Genomic DNA, 20871 nt, shown 5'->3' with positions numbered 1-20871 from the left:
CAAACGGCAGGCAACTTTTAAAAATACTTTAAAAGAAATGGCAAATACCAATGTTCATTTAGTATGGATCAGTTGTACCTTAATTCCTACTAGCCCAGTGGAGGTTTGGTATAGGCAAGAGATATCTCTTCTGAGAGAATTCGGAAAAATGATGGTCCATTTAAAAATAGTTCATTATTGTGAATAAAAGAACTTCCTTCAGGCTTTACGTCACAGAAATCAGGCATGGCTATTAAAAGGAACACAAATGTCTGGAAAAAAGATCCTAACGGGTCACTTCTTGGAAACAAAGCTTCATCAGTACGGAAATGGGGACAACGTTCCAGGATTAGGTGTGTTACTAAAAGCAAGGAATATAGTAATTAAGTTAAAAGGGAAGAAATATAAGCAAGTATGGGATTCATTTCCAACGGAAATACTGTTCAAATGGTGTGCAGGGTCAACTGGATTCAATTTTGGGCTTCAGTGTTGTGGATCTGTTTCTTTCCCACACCCTTGCGTGATTCATACAAGTTTTGAATGATAGGCATCTAGCAACTTTTCCTTTGATTCCTGAAGATGCGTGTTTGTCTCCATCTGCATTTTACCTGCTCGTCAATTACTGTAGCATAAGGAAGACGATGTGGATTCTGTAAAGTAAAGAAGTGACGAGCCAGCTTCAGGCCCAGAGCTATCAAACCTGGTTCTCAGAATCCACGTTCTCAAGTCTGGCTCTTTGTTTAGCGAAAGAAAAACAATCAATGGGGTGGCTGGAGGGAGACACTTCCCCGTCTTCACTGAAGACTGGTGAGCAGTCAGGCTATTCCAGTAGACCCTGTTGAGAAGTTTGTGAACAACTGAAAAGCTTATCTGACGGCTGACCCGTTGTGACATTTGGCATCGAGTGTCTGATTCTGCAAGTGAGGGGATTAATTTGGGAGCTGTGAGTTTCCTCGTGTGGAAAAGGAGCATGTGTTCCTTCTACTCGGTTATTATATGAAAATCAATAACCCCAACCACATCTAAATCAGAGGGAGAGTCCTCTGCTCAACAAAGTTAACATCTTTCTTTCTTCCTTTTCCTTCCTTATAATTTTGCTATACTTCTTTGGTTGCCTGTGTGTGCGTGTGTGTGTGTGCGTGTGTGTGCGCGAAGCCTAAAGGCTTGGGCTTTTACTAAATGTATGCCTTTAATTTTTATCTGATATACTTCTGTCATAAAACCATGTCTTGTCCTCTCTGTCCCTGTACAAAGCAGATGCACCACAGATGTTCATCGACTCTGGTCCTTCTTCTAATAACAGTGATGGGAAATCCGGCGGGGTTGGGGAGGGGGGTTGGGGAAAGAATGTGTTGTTTTCAGGAATAACTGCTCTGTAAATCAAGTGCCAGCTAATTACCCCCTGGGTCCCAGGCTTTCACTGGGGCCTTCTAAAACACACACAACTAAAGAGAAGGCAGGACACCATTAGCACTACATAATTCGAGCAAACAGTAAATGTGTTTACCCTGCCTGGCTCCTGACCACCTGCCTTTCCATCCCACAAGGCAGGTATCTATATATAGGCTCTCCTTGTTTGTTCCTGCAGAGAGTGAACCTTTCCTTTAGACCTCACCATCTGCGAATCTGAGAGAAGCTTGGGCCCTCCCAGCATGGGTCTCCTCTTCCTTCGGCTGCTGGTGCTCCTGCCTCTAGGGAAGGCTGCGCCGCACCGGGATGGCCGCCAGAGTCAGACTTCTGTTTCCCCCGCCCTCCTAGAAAGGAGTCGCAGAGCGCTCCCCGTGGGCAACCACGAGGAAGCTGAGGAGAAGCCGGATCTTTTCGTTGCAGTGCCGCACCTGATAGGTGCCGGGGAAGGCCAGAGGCAGAGGGAGAAGATGCTGTCCAGGTTTGGCAGGTTCTGGAAGAAGCCCGAGCGAGAAGCGCCCCCATCCCGGGACTCGGTCAGTGGGCCCTTCCTGTCTGGGACCCGGGCCCTCGCCCAGCCCACAGACGGGATGCAAATGGAGAAATCTCCTCTTCGGGAAGAAGCCAAGAGATTCTGGCACCACTTCATGTTCAGAACGGGCCCAGCTTCTCAGGGGATCATCCTGCCCATCAAAAGCCATGAAGTACATCAGGAGACGTGTAGGACAGTGCCCTTCAGCCAGGTATCTGTTCTGGAGGGGTGGGGGGTGGGGGGGAGGATCGGAGCTTGCAAGAAAGGGGCAGGCAACTGGGACAGGTGGAAAGGAGGAGGGAAGGCCGCCAGGGCGTCACCTGACTCCCAGATTTGGCCCTTGGGCATTCATCAGAGGTATTGGCAAAGTATGATCGTGCTCCCCAGATTTCCTTCCAACTTGCCATGGTTTCTTGGTATTCTGGAAACTCTGTAAGAATGACACGATGGTGTTGCCAATCTCAGTAACCATTCATATTGATCGCACAGACCTTTGTTTTATGGGCTCTTTATTTTTATGCTGGCGGGGATCAATCCAGGGAGATAAGTAGGACTGGACCCTCGGTTAGGAAAAGTGGGAACTTAGAGAAGTAACCAGAGCTGGTCTCCAGCTGTTCCCCTAACACTCTTTTGGGATGCAGATGAGCTGCTCAACTCCGCCCACAGATAAGGTGGGAAACACTGGACTCCTCCCCAAACCCTCTCATTCATACTATCTCAGTCTTAATCCCCGTATTTCACACCAAACTACTTGATAGGCAGTCAGGCAGAAGTGGCCACATGGTTTCTAACGTTACCACAGCAAAAAATGATTTAACTTATTTTCTCATAAGCTTTCAAACAACCGATATCAGCGTGAAGTCACATTTGCTGCCCTCAGAAGCAACACCTCCTGCTTCGTGTTGTGTTGGCTGATTTGTGGTTATTATGATTGATTCTGCACTGTTGAGACAAAGGGGCATTCTCCCTATCCGCTGCTTCCGGTCAGTCCTGGCAAGCCCCACACTCCAAATGTTACATGAAATCGAGAAACTGCATCAAGCCCTTAAACATGACGATACTGCACCAAAAGCAACGCAGGGTAGAGTAAAATTTTACGGTCCAATAATGCTACCCAATTAAGCAGGCAGTATTATAAGGTAATTGACTGTGTCAGGCAGTTAAGTATTCTGTAGCAGTAAGTCCATTATCAGATAATAACGACGGCTTTGTTGGCCACGTGCAATTACAAAATTGCTCCTAAGAATTGTGCAGTCAGATTTCCTTTGAAACTCTCATTTTAAATTCTAGGGCTAATTAAATTAAAATTCAGGTGTTTGACCCGTATACCTTACAGGGCACATAAAGCCAGGCGAATGGGGTTAGAGGAGGCAAAGGTGATGTTAGATGGGGTTAGAGGAGGCAAAGGATGATTTGCAGACACAGATGCCATCGCGAGGCCACGTGCAACTTCGTAGGTTTGAATGTACCACAGGCACTGCAAAATAGAATAGAATTAATGATGTTCTGGTCTGTTCTATGAACAACCGAACCAACACGGATGGAGAGTCTATTGGGCGTAATGCATTGTGAGAAGTAGAAAGATAAGGCACATTGCTTATACGGGAAGTTAGCCATTAGAGTTTTTTCAACTGGTAACATCCAATTAGACAAAATTCCTTAAAGTTTGACATTTAAGATGCAAAGCATTTTCTTTTTAACTTAGGGATTTCCTAAAGGCTAATGTATCAATATACTCAACACAAGAAATTTAGTTACGGTGGCTTTATACTTTTGTAGATTTTTTAATGTTTATTTTTGAGAGAGAGAGAAAGAGAGAGAGAGAGAGATTGAGAGTGGGGGAAGGACTGAGAAAGGGAGGCAGAGGATCTGAAGGAGGCTCTGTGCTGACAGCAGAGAGCCTGATGCAGGGGTCGAACTCACAGACTGTAAGATCATGACCTGAGCCGGAGTCAGAACGCTTAACTGACTGAGGCACCCGGGTGCCCCTGCCCTTACAGATTAACCATCACTTGGATATTGTAAAATATCCAAAATTGGAAAGTTTTGGACATTTTAGTCTGAATTATCTTCAGGCTTACAGTCTATCGCTTCTGTATCACGGATGTTAATGAGATGACTCATGATAACTTAATGGAGACGTGTTTGCCTTTTAGACGATCACCCATGAAGACTGTGAGAAAGTAGTCGTACAGAACAACCTCTGCTTTGGGAAATGTGGGTCTGTTCGTTTTCCTGGAGCTGCGCAGCACCCCCACACGTTCTGTTCCCACTGCTCGCCTGCCAAGTTCACCACGAGGCACTTGCAGCTGAACTGCACTGGCCTTTCCCCCGTGGTCAAGGTGGTGATGCTGGTGGAGGAGTGCCAGTGCAAGACGAAGACCGAGCATGAGCATGAACCCCTCCTCCAGGCAGGCTCCCAGGCGGAGTTCCATGCGCAGGATCCCTTCATCCCAGGATTTTCCACTTAAAAAGAGATCCCACTAGGACCTTTGAAAAGCAAAACCACGATAGTAAAGGTGCTGGTTATTCAGTTTGCAACTGGTTAGTGGGTGCATACTATTTTAAGGGAAAGGAGGTTTAAAAAGTAGTGAGACAGAACAATCTCGAGGAACTGGTATTCATCTAGTTATTGGTACCTATTCGGGTTCTAGTCTTGGCTCTGCCACGCTGGCAGGAGGGTGGTAAGGACTTGTAGAAGCTTTCTGCACCTTGAGGGCTTCATCTCTATACGACGGACTTGAACCGTCCATTCAAGAGGTTTGCCAGAGGCCTTTCCTCTACTGAGAGTCCACGATCTTGTGTCTTCCAGTTCTGGTGAAAGCCCTCCATCCGAAGTAGGAAAAGAAAGAAGGTAGACCCTAAAAATTGGCTTCTTGAATAGCTTGTCAAAGCACCACCAGAAACACGTACGTAGTGTTTGTGGGAAGGATTCTTCATACTTGTAGGCAGATTTTGCATCTCAGACGGTGTTTTATTTGTCTTCTTCTATCAAATGCATATTTTAGTTCCATAGATTTAAGGAGTAGCTTGCTTGGCTGCCTCTTCATTTTCGATACTCCCCATACGAAGTTCTTAATGTCAGGTCTCTGGCTTTGAAGAAGGAAGAGCAATGTTACTTTTAGTGGTTTACGTAGGGACATGGAACAATCATTGGTAGCTATGCAAGTACCTAAATTATGGGGAAATAAAAATATACAACCAGCACCAGGCTTAAAGGTCAATCCAGAGATGCTAATGAAAGTAACCAAGGAATTCCAGTAGACGGCAAATTAAATAAACAGCAAAGGATTAAAAATGGAAACAGTTTACTGGTGAAATCCTTTATCTACATGCATTTAGGATTAGGTAGTAAGTTAAAGTTCTGTGTCTGGATGACTGTTTTGTTTTGTTTTGTTTTTGGGGGGTTTTGCTGCTGTATAAAAACTCCGTATTATAGATTTTGTTCTGTAAATGCCACACTTGCAATTTCTGAAAATATTCTGAGTATTTTGATGTATTAAATTTTAGTGTGTGAAGCATTCTGGGAAAGCTCGTGGCATTAAATCATCTTAAATGTTATCCTTAATGGTTTTTTTTTCTGTCCCATTATTTAAGGGTGCTATCTGGAGATTACCTGCATAGGAGCATTTCTGAAATGGCGTCAGGGGCTAATGACAATGGCTCAAGCGTTTTTTCTGACACTTAGTGATTCCATTTCTCCTTCGGTATTTATTTGTATACATACCGTGTACGGACCTGGCATTCCCTAGTCGTATTTCTTTTCCTATAATCATTCTTTTAAAAACTCATCTTCAAATTATTTCAATTATTTGAATCCTATTACTTTCAGTACACACACAAAAAAGCGTTTCCTAGAATATTGATTTTTTAAAAGAAACCAATCTACATTTTAATTCTAGTTCTCTGTAGTCACACCATCTAACCTGGTGTTTCAAAGACGCGGATGCATTTATATTTAGTGTATATTCTACATTAAAGTGGTAGAATATGTGTTATACGGATACACATGTGGCATTTACATCAGAATATATTACACCCTTCGGTGGTCAAAGACAGCCTAATTGGCCAAGATATGGTCATAAGGATGAAACTGTTAAGCATTAATGATATCCCAGCTGGTCAATATATTTTTGGTGCCAAAAGTTATTGAGCAGCTGTCTGGTTTGCAATTGCCTAACCCTGATTATGTAAACCTATCTCTGCCAATTGGACTGTCCTTCTCCTCCTTACTCGCTTGCAAATCCCTTTTATTTATCCTTGCAAATAGACTCTCAAGCCCGGGCCCCAAACAATCATCAGTCTTATTCAAACTCTGCTCTTCCCTCGTGTGAATTCAAGATGAGACAGCGGATAGTGGTATCAGAGCTTACGTTCAGAGTCATAGTGTGAATCTCATGAAGTTGGCCGCATTCGTCCATTTTTACTGGCAAAAACGAAACAAAACAACGCAGTTCTCAGTGGTTCAACAGAACACATGGGAGCATAGGCAACCCAGAGGAAACACACAAATATCGAACATCTTAAGTGCCAGATACTATGCTGGGTCTCTTGCATAAATTATAAATTATGCAATTTATGTAATACGTAGATACATGTATTATACAATCCTCACAAAAATCTTACGAGGTGGCTAAATACCCTATTTTACAGGTAAGGAAAATAAGCCTTAAAAAGTTGAAGCAACTAGGGGCGCCTGGGGGCTCAGTCGGTTAAGTTTCCGACTTCAGCCTAGGTCATGATCTCATGGTTTGTGGGTTCGAGCCCATGTCAGGCTCTGGGCTGACAGCTCGGAGCCTGGAGGCTGCCTCGGATTCTGTGTCTCCCTCTCTCTCTCTCTGCTCCTCCCCCACACGCTCTCCCTCTCTCTCTCTCTCACAAATAAACATTAAAAATTTTTTTAAAAAAATTGAAGCGACTAGCCTAAGGTCATTTGGATCATATTCTCTATTTGTATTAAAATATGATTAAAATATGTACTCATTCATTGCCCATCAGTTTAGATTGATCTCTTTGAGGGCTCTTGCCTATAGGCCCCACAGCTCATTTCTTTTACCTCTTGCCCAGCTCTCATATTTGAAGGACATTGATGTTACCACTTGAGAGAGAAATCATCCCTAGATCAGGTTCTCAGCCAAGCACTGCCCTAACTTGAGAGGTGGTCATGGTAACTCCCTCCTCAATCTTGGTTTCATTTTCTGCCCAGAAAAAATGAGGGTGATGATAGTTACTTCATAATTATTGTGATGATCAAGTGTAGGTAGCAACACATCAGAGAGCTTTAGGTCCTGTAAAACTCTAAGGGTTTAGTTCACTCTTCTCCATTCAGATGTTCTTTCTTTCTTTCTTCCTTTTTTTTTCTTTCTTTCCTTCTTTCTTTCTAATTGTTTTGAGAAATTTAAACACATAGAAAAGCACAAAGAATATTACAGCAAGCACTCAAATTCTCACCACCAGAATATTTAACATTTTGCCATCTCATGCTTGTTTATTTTTGCTAAAGAAGTAAACCATTTCACATATAAGTAAAGTGTCCCCCCCCACCACCATGCTGTCTTATCCGCCACACCCCTGACTCCTCAAGAACCACCCCCCCCCCAAGATTCTCATTTCTACTTCTAATATCCTGTTCTATTTTTGCAAAGGTACATATACATCCATAAATAATAAATAGCATTATTTTTCTATATATGTTCCTTTATTCAGCAGGTATGTATGTGTCTACCAGCTGTATGCAAGATACAGGTCTGAGTGCTGTGACTGTAGCAAGAAAATAAGTCAGACAAGATCCCTGCTCCTGTAGAGCTTATAGTCTAGTTGAGGGAGACAAGTAACTTGAGAATCAGGCAGTTCATTAGCGAATCAACCACGAGGCAAAATATCAGGTGGCTGTAAGTGGTAGGCAAAGAATTAACATAGGGAACTGTGCTAGAGGTTAGCTACCTTAGGCTGCATAGCCCCTGAAAGGGTGCCATGAAAGCTGTGAGGTTTTTTTTTTTTTAATTTTTTTTTCAACGTTTATTTATTTTTGGGACAGAGAGAGACAGAGCATGAACGGGGGAGGGGCAGAGAGAGAGGGAGACACAGAATCGGAAACAGCCTCCAGGCTCTGAGCCGTCAGCCCAGAGCCTGACGCGGGCCTCGAACTCCTGGACCGCGAGATCGTGACTTGGCTGAAGTCGGACGCTTAACCGACTGCGCCACCCAGGTGCCCCGAAAGCTGTGAGGTTTTAATTACACGTGCGGTATCCTGTATGAATTGTTCTACGACTTTTCCTCCATACAGGGTTCTGCCTGGTTTTCACAACCGTTTTTAAAGGTTTTTTTTTTTTTTTTTTTTTTTTTAATGTGTATCTTATGTTGATTCTAGAAACTTGGCATTAAGTATCCCCTAAAGAGAGTGGTTAACGTAGCTGGGATAACTTATTTTTTCAAGGTACATAGTCTCTTTAAACTGTCAACGTAACTCCTGGTTAAGGAAGTCGTGCATCTTCTTAATTTTTATAAGGAATTTATTCTATGCAAGACCCCGAGATAAGCAAAGATAAAATAAGACACTTTTCCCATTGCCCTGGAGCTTACGACATAGTAGCAGGGATAATATATGTAAATTATAAAGCAATAATGATAGTAATGATAATAAGAGCTACATATTATTGAGCCCTTACTATGTGTTCAAGTGCTTTCTATCCCTTATCTCCCTGAAATAGACATTTTGTACACACTTTTTTTTTTTTTTTTTTTTGACAAGGAGAGCGTCAGAAAGCTTCATTCATTCAATCCACCAACATTTATAGTTGTCTGTGATGACCCTGGTCACTGTGCTGGGTACAAAGAAAATGAATAAAGGAATGCATGATTATGTGACTATGATTCCTGACCTTAAAAAGTTTACAGTCCAAGTAACTTGTTTACAGAACAAGTAAATGAATGCATTTGCTTCTGCAAAGCTAGAGTAATGATCTTCCTACCACGTCCCCACCCCCAAATTGAAACTCCACATTCTCGGTGAAGCCTTCCTTAAGCCCTAGACAAAGTCAGCTTTGCCTCTTGCACAATCGCACGGTGCCTTATACCTTCACGTCTCAGCACGTGTTTCAGTTTATAATTATACCATTATTTGTGTCATCATTAGTCAATCATAAGCTCCATGAGAACAGGGATCATACTGGGTTTCTTTTACCATTATAATCAATGCCTAGGAAAGTATCCAGCACATAGTAGGTACTCAATAAATATTTTTTTTGTCTGCAGAAAAGAAACATTATCAATAGATGCCATATGTTGAAGGTATATCATGTATCAGACACGGGGCCAACCACTTCATATATATCCTTTCATTTAACCCTCATGAAACTCTACGAGGTAGGGAGTACTGTATCATGTTGTGAATGAAGATGCTGAGGCTCATATAAGTAACTCTCCCAAAGCAGCCCTACTGAAGAGTAGCAGAAGGTGAACGACTCCAAAGTCCCAGATCTTTCCTACTATGCTATGGTGTCTCAAGGTAACAAAGATCAAAAATAAAACATTTGTGTATTTATATATGCACATATATACACATGCATATATATACACATATACATATATACATGCATGCATAGACCATATATGCATATATATGTGTATATATATACACATACACATACATACCGAGTTAAATGCCTGATTCATCCACTAGTCTATTCCTTTTCTGATTCCCAGAGCCCATTATCCATGCCTGTCTTAAGACACTTAATCAATGAGGATGCTTTCAACTCAGGTACCAGAAAATACAACTCAGAATGTATTAAATTATAAAGGGATTTAGTATTTCACTAACGAGAAGCATGGAAGGCAGCTAGTTTCCTGGTCGGTCAAGTTGGAAAGTCTACCATTCCGTCAAGGACGTGGATTCCTTCCATTTTTCTGCTCTGTCACCCTTAGTGTGTCCTCCACAAGCTAAGACTATTCTCAGTCACGACATGGCTGCTGCAGTTCCAGACATCACGTTTCATCACTCACGCACCAATGTCTATAAAAGGGACTATGTCCCACTTTGCATCCCTTCCAAGCTGAATAAAATCGGTTACACTGAGGATATTTAAACAACGGAATAAAACCTTTGCTCTGACAGCAAGGAATAAAGAGAAAATGACCCTCAAGTAGACAGCAGTGTCTGCCACAGCCTTTTGCCACTTTTTTTTTTTTTCAACGTTTATTTATTTTTGGGACAGAGAGAGACAGAGCATGAACGGGGGAGGGGCAGAGAGAGAGGGAGACACAGAATCGGAAACAGGTTTTTGCCACTTTTTAACTTATGTTGTAATTATTTATTTACTTATCCTTACTTCTAAATTGTAAACTCCCTAATAACAAGTTATGTATATTTTACATCTTTGTTACCTCTCTGTTTCTGATATAATGTTCTATGTTTAATATAGTATATTATTTTAATGTATTTTAAATACGTTGAGAAACTATTTTATATATATTACATACTTATATTTTAGTATTTGTATAAGTGCATATACATATAAACATGAGCATATACATACAAGTAAAGTGTATAATTTTAATCTTTTATGTGAGATAAATGCTCAGTACATGTTAGCTAGAGGAATAGATTTTGGGAGCTGCTCTTGAAAAAATATGTAGGTATAGATACTGTGGGGAGTTCTAATGACAGCTAACAAGTTTTAAGAACATATATGGCAGGCAATAGGGAGTTTTTGAAGGATTCTTATGGGTTTAAAATAGTCACTCCAGAGGGGCTCATGAGCCCCCTGAAATGTGGTAGCCATGGACATTCTTCAGGGGAGAAGGTCCAGAATTCCAATGAGCTTCCCAAAGAGTTCCATGAGCCAGAAACCTTCACGGTGGGTATGACGAAGTGGAATGGAAAGAAAGCACGGAGGGCTTCTAGAAACGCTGGACAAGAAACCGTGGGAAGCATGTGCACAAACCTCATCCAACTAGAACTCAGGAAAGTCAGGTTTCCATCTTAAGGACAGAGGATGAATCTTGAATACACATCAGTGGGTCCTCCTCACCTGGCTTCAGAGAAAGCTCAGATTCAGGAGCTTGCAGTGGTGACATGTGTGACTAATAATACCTTAGCAATGGCACGGACTTTCCTGTAATACTAGTTTTCCAAAGCCAGGCCCCAATTATCCACCCACATTTCCAGGAGACAGCTCAGATTGTCATTTAGTCCCTGCCTCCCCCTGACTCGTTTTGTTCCTATTCCTTTCCTCCAAAAGAAACAATCACCACTGATCCACCTGTGGGTGGAGACTCGGGTTAATATTTTTCAAAGAAACGATCACAACTTCCTCTTGTCTACCAGCTAAGGGAAACACACCCCTTTACGTCCAATATTTAAAGAACAAGAATTTCGAGTAAGCACTGTTTTGTAAGTCACAATTCTATTACTAAAAGGAACCCTGCATCCTGCCCAAACCTCAGGCAAGAAATAGGTGAAAATTGAAATGGATAGACAGATTTCACATCTTGCACCAGCTCAAGTAAGACACTCAAATGATGCCCTCTTCGGGGGGCCTGGGATCCACAGGATTTAGTAGTGTCTGCATATAAGGGAATAATATTCTGGAGATTTTCAGGACTATAGGAACACAGCGAGAACCTATAAATGAAGAGGTTCCTGAATATGTAGATATCACACAAAGAGACTGTCTTCCCCCATTCTTCTGCTTGTCTGCAAATGAGCTTATAAGCCCAGACACAGCTCTAAGGAAAACTGGAAAACAGGTGGAATTTTCTTTGGTGTCTACTTTTCCTCCTTTCTGCCTATGATCTCTCTTTCTCTCTCTCTCTCTCTCTCTCTCTCATCTTCACTTCAGGGTATTCAAATTATCTACAATTGACCAGAGCTCCTAATTCATGTCCATTCATCCATCGAGGCTGTCAATGTATTCATCCAACTAACATCTATTTAGAACCTATTAAGTGTAGGGCACTCTGCTGACCCCCCAGGGTATCAAGATGGCTATGAGAGTTTCCTGCACTTGAGACAGAATTTACCTGGCTGGAGAGTTTGGGCTTCAGCTTTGTGTTACCAGGATCTATGAACTTCTAAAATATAGAAATTCTGTTCCAGTGGGTGGTGGTAGGGGTCGGGAACAGCAGGCAATAGTTGATATATATAAAAGTATATTTATTCATTTTGAAAGAGAGAATATGAGTGGGGGGGAGGGCAGAGAGAGAGGGAGAGACAGAATCCCAAGCAGGCTCACGCTGTCAGTGCAGAGCCCAGAGTGGGGCTGGAACTCATGAACCGGGAGATCATGACCTGAGCCGAAACCAAGAGTCGGATGCTCAACTGACTGAGCCACCCAGGGGCCCCACTGGTTGCTACAAATATTTTTAAAGCTCCACAGTGGTTTTGCCAGCAGGCCAGATCATGACGAGGTGGGAGTCACTGAAGAATTCTGGTCACAGGAAGTCTGAGCATTTGCTCAGATCTCTTCCAGACGGAGAACATTACGCTGTTCTCCCAGCCCTTCTTCTAAGTTCTTTAAATTTCATTTCTGTGCAACTCATGAGTCATATGGCTCTGGTCCGGTTAACAAAGTCTCATTTGTTGCTCAGAGGAAATAGAGGTGTTTAATTGAGTTGGTTTTTCTCCCCCCAAATAAATTGCTCTTTTTATCACATACCTATTGTACTTCTTCCTTCATTAGCATTTCGCACTATAATTCGATAACTCCTACATATCAGAACTTACTTCTGGTGCTCACAGGCAATGCTTTCTTGGTTCCACACCTAAGGAGTAGGATTCATTGGATTTGAGATAATCTCGGAAATCTGCATTTTAACATTTTTTCGTTATAAAAATTTCAGGAGTTCAAAAATACAGAAACGTTGAAGAAGTACCAAGAATACCTCCATCGCTTCCACTTTAACTCAACAGTTGTTGACGTTTTTGCCTTATTTGTTTTACCTTTCAGTTTGTACAGATGTGTGTGTATGTGTATTCACTCCATAGTTTTAGACCGTTGAACCATATGAAAGTAAATGGCAGATATTATGACCCTTCCCCCTTTGTACTTCAGCATGTATCCCTTAAGAATGAAGATATTCCAGGGTGCCTGTGTGGCTCACTTGGTTAAGTGTCTGACTTTGGCTCAGGCCATGATCTCACGGTTCGTGAGTTCGAGCCCTGCATTGGGTTCTCTGCTGTCAGCGCAGAGCCTGCTCGGGATCCTCTGTCTCCCTCCCTCTCTCTGCCCCTCCCCCATGCCTTTCTCTCACTCTCTCTTTCTCTCTCAGAAACAAAATAAACATTAAAAAAAAAAAAAGGAGAATGAGCATATTCCTACACAGTAAGGAGAATATCATCACTGCTAAGAAAATTAACAGTATTTTCAAAATATCACCCAGTCGTTTGTACTTTAACAAACACCTTCCGGATGTAGTTCTCTGTGTCAAAATTATAGACGTGGAAGCTTCAGACATTACGGTAGGCTAACAGAGGATGCCTTTGGGGAGCAAGCAGGACTTATGGGACATGCAAATAAGTCTGGAGTTAGTTCTGAGAGTTCACAAATCAGGGCAGACAAAAATGTCTCATCTTGCCAGGATGTTTATTCTACTAGACACAGAGTCTACGAGAAGCCAGACAGGTCATACAGCTGCGGGAATGAACCTCCACACACTAATTTTAACTATAAGGAAGCTGAAATATTCTTTCCTGCCCTGGGAAACTGCAAAAAAAAAAAAAGAAAAAAAAAAAAGAAAAATTCCTCTTGCTCTCGTTTTTACAATAGATAGTTGCATGGCGAGTGTACAAAAAGGCATCTAAAGCATTAATGACGCACCTAGTTTAGAGGATAAGTTTTGCCTCGGTGGAAATGATCAGCTGAATGATTCCCTGCTGTGACCAAAGAGTTAAAATTGTGGCCCTGCGTCCTGCTTCGGGAGAGGATCATGGGAGTTGTAGTGTGATACTTTTCCGTGCTTTCCAACACTGTCTCCGTGAAACAGCATCAGCTGCGGCAGCCCACGGTGTCATTTTAACATGATCTTTGAATATTTACACGGTGCCTGTAAAAGACTTCATGATGACAGTTGGTGATTCCCGTGGCAATTAATGAATGACAGCACAGACATGATCAGATTGCTTTAGAAAAGAGTCTCTCAGAAGGCTGGCTTTCACAGATCCAGGCCTGGATCCCAAGTATGAGCTTGGGAGTGACATTTTTCCTTGTTAGGGTTACAGTGAAAGTTACTCCTTGACTGCGCACCTGGGTAGCTCAGTCCGACTTCAGCTCAGGTCATGATCTCAGGGTTCCTGAGTTCGAGCCCCACACCGGGCTCTGCACTGACAGCACGGAGCCTGCTTCAGATCCTCTGTCTCCGTCTCTGCCCCTCCCCAGCTCACACATGCTCTGCCTCAAAAATCAATATTTTTTAAAAGGTTACTTTTTTTAAAAAAAAGAGAGCAAAGAAACAAAGATATCAAGAGAAATTAAGTGTGTGTGTGTGTGTGTGTGTGTGTCTTTGAGTTTGGTAGGCATCGCTATGCAAAGCAGCACAGGTATTTAATAAACTCAAGAGGTGGCTAGTGCATTCTAAGTAGCTGGTCAGTTTTTCATCATTGCTTCCAGTGAATTCCTCAGTTATGTGTTTGCTTCCCCCATGCTGTTCTTCATCATGACCCTCTGAGCCTGTGGAATTTTCTCAGGCATCTTTATTTAGTGTTGCCAACCTCATTTTTACCAGCGAAGCCTGAGGAGGCTTCCTGCTGGGGCACCCAGGGTGTCAAAGGATGAGATGTCAAGTGGCCTCCTTTTTTTTTCATCTACTGCATGGAGACACCATGAACCCAAAGCAGATCTGTTGAGTTAGCATATTCAGAAACCAACTCAAGTTAATTCTCCATAGTATTTTAGAGCCCTAAGGTATAGCAGAAAGTGCTATTTTTATTACCTCTGGTACCTGGGTTTTTCGAGAAGGACTCAGGTTATTTTATTTCACTGGTCAACATTACCACCACATGAGCCATGTGGACTGTCTCTTTCAGAGTCTTCGTCTCCTTTCCTGGTGCTGAACGTGCCCCTCTGTCCTTTCCCTTTCTGAGAGCTCAGCACCTCTTGAAGCTGGAGGCCGCTGAATTTTGCTTCCCAGTTTCCCTTCTCTCCCCTTCAAAATATCCCTTTTGTGGGGTGCCTGGGTGGCTCAGTTGGTTAAGCATCCGACTCTTTGATTTCAGCGCAGGTCATGATCTCACGGTTTGTGAGTTCAAGCCATGTGCTGTCAGCTTAGAGCTTGCTTGGGGTTCTCTCTCTCTCTCTCTCTCTTTCTCTTTTTCAAAATAAATAAAATTTTAAAAATGCTGCAAAATATCCCACCGTTTCTGACTTTGAGAATTAAGTAACTATTTCTTCTCCTACCAAAGAGAAATCTATTTAGACTCTTGATTTTACTGGCACCCCGGCCCCACACTTTATTTAAGCTCTAAATCCTTTTATTTTTCATTTTTTTCATTTTGTTTATTTAGTAATCTCTACACCCAATGTGGGGCTCGAACTCATGACCTTGGGATCAAGAGTCACATGTTCTTTTGACTGAACCAACCAGGCGCCCCTAAACTCTGAATTCTAACTTGTCTTCTTCTTCTCTATTTTTATGTCTTGGAGACAAACCCAGTTTCCTGCCCCCCTCCACCCATCTCTTTTGCTCTTGTCTTTATAATAATAAAATCTCTCAATGAAAATCTCAATCCCCCGTCTTCATGCAATGAGGTCAGCATCATCAAAATGACCCTATTTTTAATATGCTCTTTACATTGAACTAGGGCAGAACTTCTCATCACCTTTCTAGACCCGTTTTACTTCTCTCTTGGATCTCTGTTAAGCCCAGTTACCTTAGCTGTTTTCTAAAAAAACACACTACTCACAAAAATGGATTTTAAAAGCACATTCTCCTTCTGCTTTCTACCTCAGTCCACGTTTCTCTGAAAGATGAGGGATCAGGGTGACCCACTCAAAGCACCACTTCCCCTCGTGTTGGAAGAATCCACGTGTGAAACTGCTGAGTCTCCTTGCTGACAATGGCAGCTATTTGACTGCCATTGACACAGAAAAGGAGACCTCTTTCCTGAAGAGCCCTGACCTTTGAGCTCTGACAATGGACAGCTTTCATTATCAAATGGGTTGAATCTGAATCTGAAACTGAATCAGCTCAAGACTGCCAGGGACAAGCCCGTAGCCTGACAAAAATCAGATTTCTTGCCTTTCCAGGAGGGAGGGCCCTTCAAAGAAGTGCCACTAGACAAGTAGGAGGGGCGAGCTCAGTGTCAGTGGGTTTTCACTGGAGGATTTTGAAGATGGTCTAAGGGAAGCAGGGATCAGTTTGAGATTGGTTTTTGTTTTGAGGTGGGATTAGAAAAAGAGGGAATTCATTAGGAATTGGGTGCTGTCATGAGGTGAAGGTGGCCAAGAAATTGGGTGTCTCTAATAATAGACGAAAATAGCAAGTGGTCTGGGGCATTACTGGTCAGTAATCACCCAAAGAGGGGATCATTATAGTAATTTGCATCCACCGCATGACCTTGGCAGAAACGGTGTTTGTTATTAACTTTGCAGCTGGCTTTACCTGTGTCTCTCCTCCCAGCTTAATTAGTGGCTGAGCTTCTTCTCTCTTGTCAGGCCAAGTTGATTTTCATTCTTTTAAGTCCAAATACATTTTAACTCTTGCAGCGTCCTGGATTCTAAGTTCACTGAACCTTCACCAGGATACGTTTTCACACTGGCACTTAACCAACTGTAAGAATTTCGAGTTCATCTTGATTTAACGTAACAGAAACCTCTAGCACGAACACCAAGTGACCCTAAAAAGTTGAGATGAAGCCATGTGGCTTCGCTAATAGGTTCCAGTTTGGGACGGGTAGAACTTTTTCGAATGTCCTACCATTCTGCATTTTGATGATGCCACGGCACTCACGAATAAAGTCTGTTCAGGTTATCTTACTCCAAAAGCTTATTGGCTTCTCGTTGGAAACAGCATGGAATTTGAAGCTCACCATGATTTGACTGTTCTACCTTTCCATTCTCTTCTCTATCTTTCCATGCGTTTTACGTTTGAGCCACACCAGATGGATCACTGTACTTTCGCATCTCCGCGCCTTTGCATACACTTTCCCTTTCAACGGAGGGATCCTTTGTCCTGGTCGAAATCCTATTCTTACTTGGTTGATATAAGAACCTTTTTCCTTGAAGCCACTCCTAAGCCACTTTGTTGACACTACCAGCTGCTTCTTTAGCATTCCCGTAGCACTTTGCTTGTAACTCTGCTTGGCATTGCTTTTGTTCTATCTCCTAAGCACGTGATGGTTTTTAGAGTTATCTTTGATACTTGAAAAAAAAAAAAAAGAGTTTATTTTACCTACTCTCTGTATCCTACAGCAAATTCTTAACTTGGTTTTCGTGACTTCACTGGAGGTATGGGAAGGTGGGACAGCTTCTGGAACTTTATTTATAAATATATATGTACATGTTTCTATAATTACGTGTGTGTGTGTGGGCACGCACTCTGTTGGGAAGAGGGTCCATAGCTTTCATTAGATGCTCAAAGGGATGTGTAACCCAAAAGAGGTGAAGAACAACTATTCGAATATTAGACTATTCTGGAATGGGCACCGTGCCACTCAAACAGATGGGGGAGATGACTATAAGCAACCAAGAAATCATGAATGTGCATCAAATGTGGGTGCTTAGGGCATGGTACCCAGCTGGGCAGGTGGAGAACGCCATCCACCCAAAGCTGCCAAGGGCTATTAGCCAGTGTTGATTAAACTCTGGACTGCGTTTGCACTGACTTTTGGAAATTGCAGTCAAATCCAGTCCTCCCCAGTCACGGCACAGAAGCACAGGAGTTGGCTGAGTTTATCCACATAAATGCCCTGACTGTGCCTTTGTTGAGAAGCTAAGTTGGCAGTGGCAGTAACGCTGCTTGTTCCTGTCTCGTTTTTCAATTCCCAGATAAATATTAGTTTGATTAATAATCATGTTCCAATGAGTCATAGGAAGGATGAAATAGACTACAATTCTGGAGGGAGAATATGGTGTAGGACATATATCTTATCCCCATCCTTACAGGAAATAGAAAATCTCCTCAAAAAGATTACATGATGCCATATCTCCCTTACCATCTCATTATAACACAGGAATCAAGTATGTGGGTTGCAATATGATACAGTCATGTTTATGAGGTGACCTTCAGCATAAGGGATAGATCGGCCCTTGATTATACTTCTTAAGTGCCCATGCTAAGAAGCCTCATGATTTTGAGAATGCTTTTCCTGCCACTTCTCTCCTTCCGTGTCTTTCTTTCTTTTTCTTCCTTCCTTCCTTTCTTTTCTCCTTTCTGTTCTTTCTTTCTTTCTTTCTTTCTTTCTTTCTTTCTTTCTTTCTTTGAGTGCAAGTGAGCAAGGGGCAGAGAGAAAGGGAGAGAGAATCCCAGGAAAGGGCAGAAATGGGAGAGAGAGAGAAAGAGAGAAGCGGGGCTCGAGCTCACCTGATGCAGAGCTCAAGCTCTCGAACTGTGAGATCATGATCTGTGCCGAAGTCAGATGCTTAATCGACTGAGCCAGCCAGGTGCCCTTTCTTAGAAAATCCTCCGTGGAATTGATTTGGCTGATAAGAGACAGGCTAACATGTGAAAAAAAAAAAGGCACAAAAAATACATACACTTAAAATCGTCACATGCATTTGCGTGCTGGTCAACTAATTCTCATTTTGGCACTTGTTGAAATCATTTGTCGTATATTATTCCTCTCACAACAGAATACTAAAAGGGAGCAAAATAATATGCAATTCATGTATTTGAATTGTGGAAGTAAAACCACATGTTTCCCCTTCTCCTGAAGTGACTAGTTATTTGTATTATTTCTTTTCAAACAAACCAAGTCACAAAAATCCTACTACATAAAATGCATTATGAAAATCAAAGACAATTCTTTCAAGAGCAATCGTCACAGCCTTCCAACCTTGCTATGCCTAAATGGAAGAGCCGGTTTCTTACTCTGAAAGGCAATAAAACTTGCATATAGTCAAATCAATCCCTACCACTGAGTTTCTTTGAGGGTAGAAGACACTATTCCAGGGCAGTAGTTCTAAAACTGGAGGGTGCATTAGAATCACCTGGAAGGCTCGTGAAACCAGATTGCTAGGCTTCACGCCTGCTAACGTTCCGAATACAGTAGATCTGGGATGGAGCTGGAGAATGAGGATCTCTCTAATTCTGGTGATGGTGCCGGTGAGGACTTTGATAACAACTGATCTAGGTCTTGAAGGTCCTAAGGTGTTTGTAATCAATCTGCAAACCAGAACAGAACATGTTTAAAAATACCTAGCAATGCAAGGTCACCTGTTTCAAAACCCCTAGCGATAGAAGGTAACATAAGGGTCCAAAGCAGGATTCAGTGTGTGTGTGATCGAAGTGCCCTGGTGGGAGAGGACTCTGGGCTGGCAGGATTTGAACTGACTCCCAAATCTAGATCAAGGTCATCAGAGAGAAGGATGAAGGGCATCCTAGGAAGGGTAAATGAACCAAGTTAGTTTGAGCTAGGACTGGAGGGGTAAGCTTGTGAAGGGCTTTCAATACCATCCTGTAAAGAAGTTCGGATTTGATGCATCAAGTAATATTCTTCTATCCATACATTGTCTCTTCCTGTGGCATGCAGACACAAAGGCTTGGCTCTCTACGTTACCGCAGGCATTGCAGTACTGTATCCCAAGTACTGTTTAGCTTAGGTGTGGGAAGAGAGGGGAGGTTCTAGTGTGTCTCTGATGTTCGGTAAGATACTAACTTAGACCGGGAGGTGGATTATTTACAATGTTGAATCGACTTATTTTTCCTAGGTTGCAGGGATGGGAAATCAGGCAACTTTTGAATGTCTCCTTACATACGGCGAAAAGCTTGTTTGGGTGTGGACTGAGGTCGCCCACAGGAATAGGAAACCTCTTAGTTGGCTGGGGCAATTCCAGGTGTAGGGATCACCTGGAGATCTTGTTAAAATGCAGATACTGAGTCAGCAGATCTGAGGTTGTGCATTTCTAACAGGTTCCCAGAGGATGCAGGTGCTGCGGGCCGGGCCGCGCTTTGAAACAAGGTACCAGGGGACATCCAGAGCGCGTTGCGGGCAGAGAGGCCTGTTGACCATTATCCCTGAAGGAATGAGGATAGTTGCAATCCTTAAAGGGAGGCCTCTCTGCAGTTCCCCACATAGGGGGGGCGGAGAGGGTGTGGGGACAAAGAGAAGGACGGCCAGGGCACAGCTGCGAAGGTGGCACCGGGGGAGGGCGGAGGCGGCGAGGTGCGTCAGGTACGAGTGTTCCGGTGACGGCGGTCCCGCGGGGCAAGCGGCCTGGGGTCCGCGGCGCGCCTCCTCCCGGCCAAGGCGCGATTTCTGCTCTTTCGGCCCTCGGCGGCTCCCATCGCGGCTCCCGGGAGCGGCGCGGAGACCGCGACGGCGGCAGCCGGTGGCTCCGGCGCGCGGGCGGGCGCACACCCACCCCGCCGGCCCCGGCGCTCCGGCTCCCGGAAGCGGAAGGGGAGCGCGGCCCGGCCTGGGAGACGGCGGCGGCGCCGGAGGAGGAGGAGGGGGAAGAGCCGCTGGCGGCCGCGAGAGCACCGGCGGCGAGAGGCGAGCCCGCCGGCGCCGGTGAGTGTGTGCAGGCGCGGGGCCGACGCGGCTGCCCCCCCCCCCCACGCCCCCCGCCTTCGCCCCGCAGGGCCCCGGCCGCCGCTGCCCGGCGCCCGCCGCCCTCACCTGGCCGCGCTCCCGCCCCGCGTCCAGCCCCTCCCCGCACCTGCCCCCCGCCCCGAACCCGGCTCGCCGCGGGCCCGGCGGGTCTCTCAGCAGCTGCAGCAGAGCCGCAGCCGCCCGCCAGCTTCCCCTCCCAGAACTGGTGGCAGGGGTGGGGGTGGGTTCCTGCTCCGGTCGAGGT

The 20871-nt window shown here is 43.8% G+C and overlaps 2 protein-coding genes across 2 annotated transcripts in view; both read left to right on the top strand.

Moving 5' to 3' along the window:
* The first annotated feature begins 1539 nt into the window (after window positions 1–1539).
* CER1 (cerberus 1, DAN family BMP antagonist) lies at window positions 1540–5428 on the top strand. Its single transcript, XM_030293829.2, has 2 exons — window positions 1540–2129; window positions 4075–5428. Exons 1-2 carry the CDS (start codon window positions 1632–1634, stop codon window positions 4387–4389), a joined length of 813 nt encoding a protein of 270 aa, XP_030149689.1. The 5' UTR covers window positions 1540–1631; the 3' UTR covers window positions 4390–5428.
* A 15054-nt stretch (window positions 5429–20482) lies between these two features.
* ZDHHC21 (zinc finger DHHC-type palmitoyltransferase 21) overlaps window positions 20483–20871 on the top strand; it is a 69858-nt gene continuing 69469 nt past the window's right edge. Inside the window, exon 1 of the mRNA XM_030293079.1 lies at window positions 20483–20585. The gene's annotated coding sequence lies outside the window, so the exon portion shown is untranslated. The remainder of the gene's footprint in view (window positions 20586–20871) is intronic.

The sequence above is a fragment of the Lynx canadensis genome, chromosome D4 (assembly GCF_007474595.2).
Source record: "Lynx canadensis isolate LIC74 chromosome D4, mLynCan4.pri.v2, whole genome shotgun sequence".
NCBI lineage: Eukaryota > Metazoa > Chordata > Mammalia > Carnivora > Felidae > Lynx > Lynx canadensis.
The sequence above is the reverse complement of the archived record's forward strand: the minus strand, read 5'-3'. Positions and strand labels throughout refer to the sequence as shown.

Coding starts and splice junctions, on each gene's coding strand:
- CER1 (XM_030293829.2), top strand. CDS start 1,632: ATGGGTCTCCTCTTCCTTCGGCTGCTGGTGCTCCTGCCTCTAGGGAAG. Junction 2,130..4,074: donor GGACAGTGCCCTTCAGCCAG/GTATCTGTTCTG, acceptor TTTGCCTTTTAG/ACGATCACCCATGAAGACTG.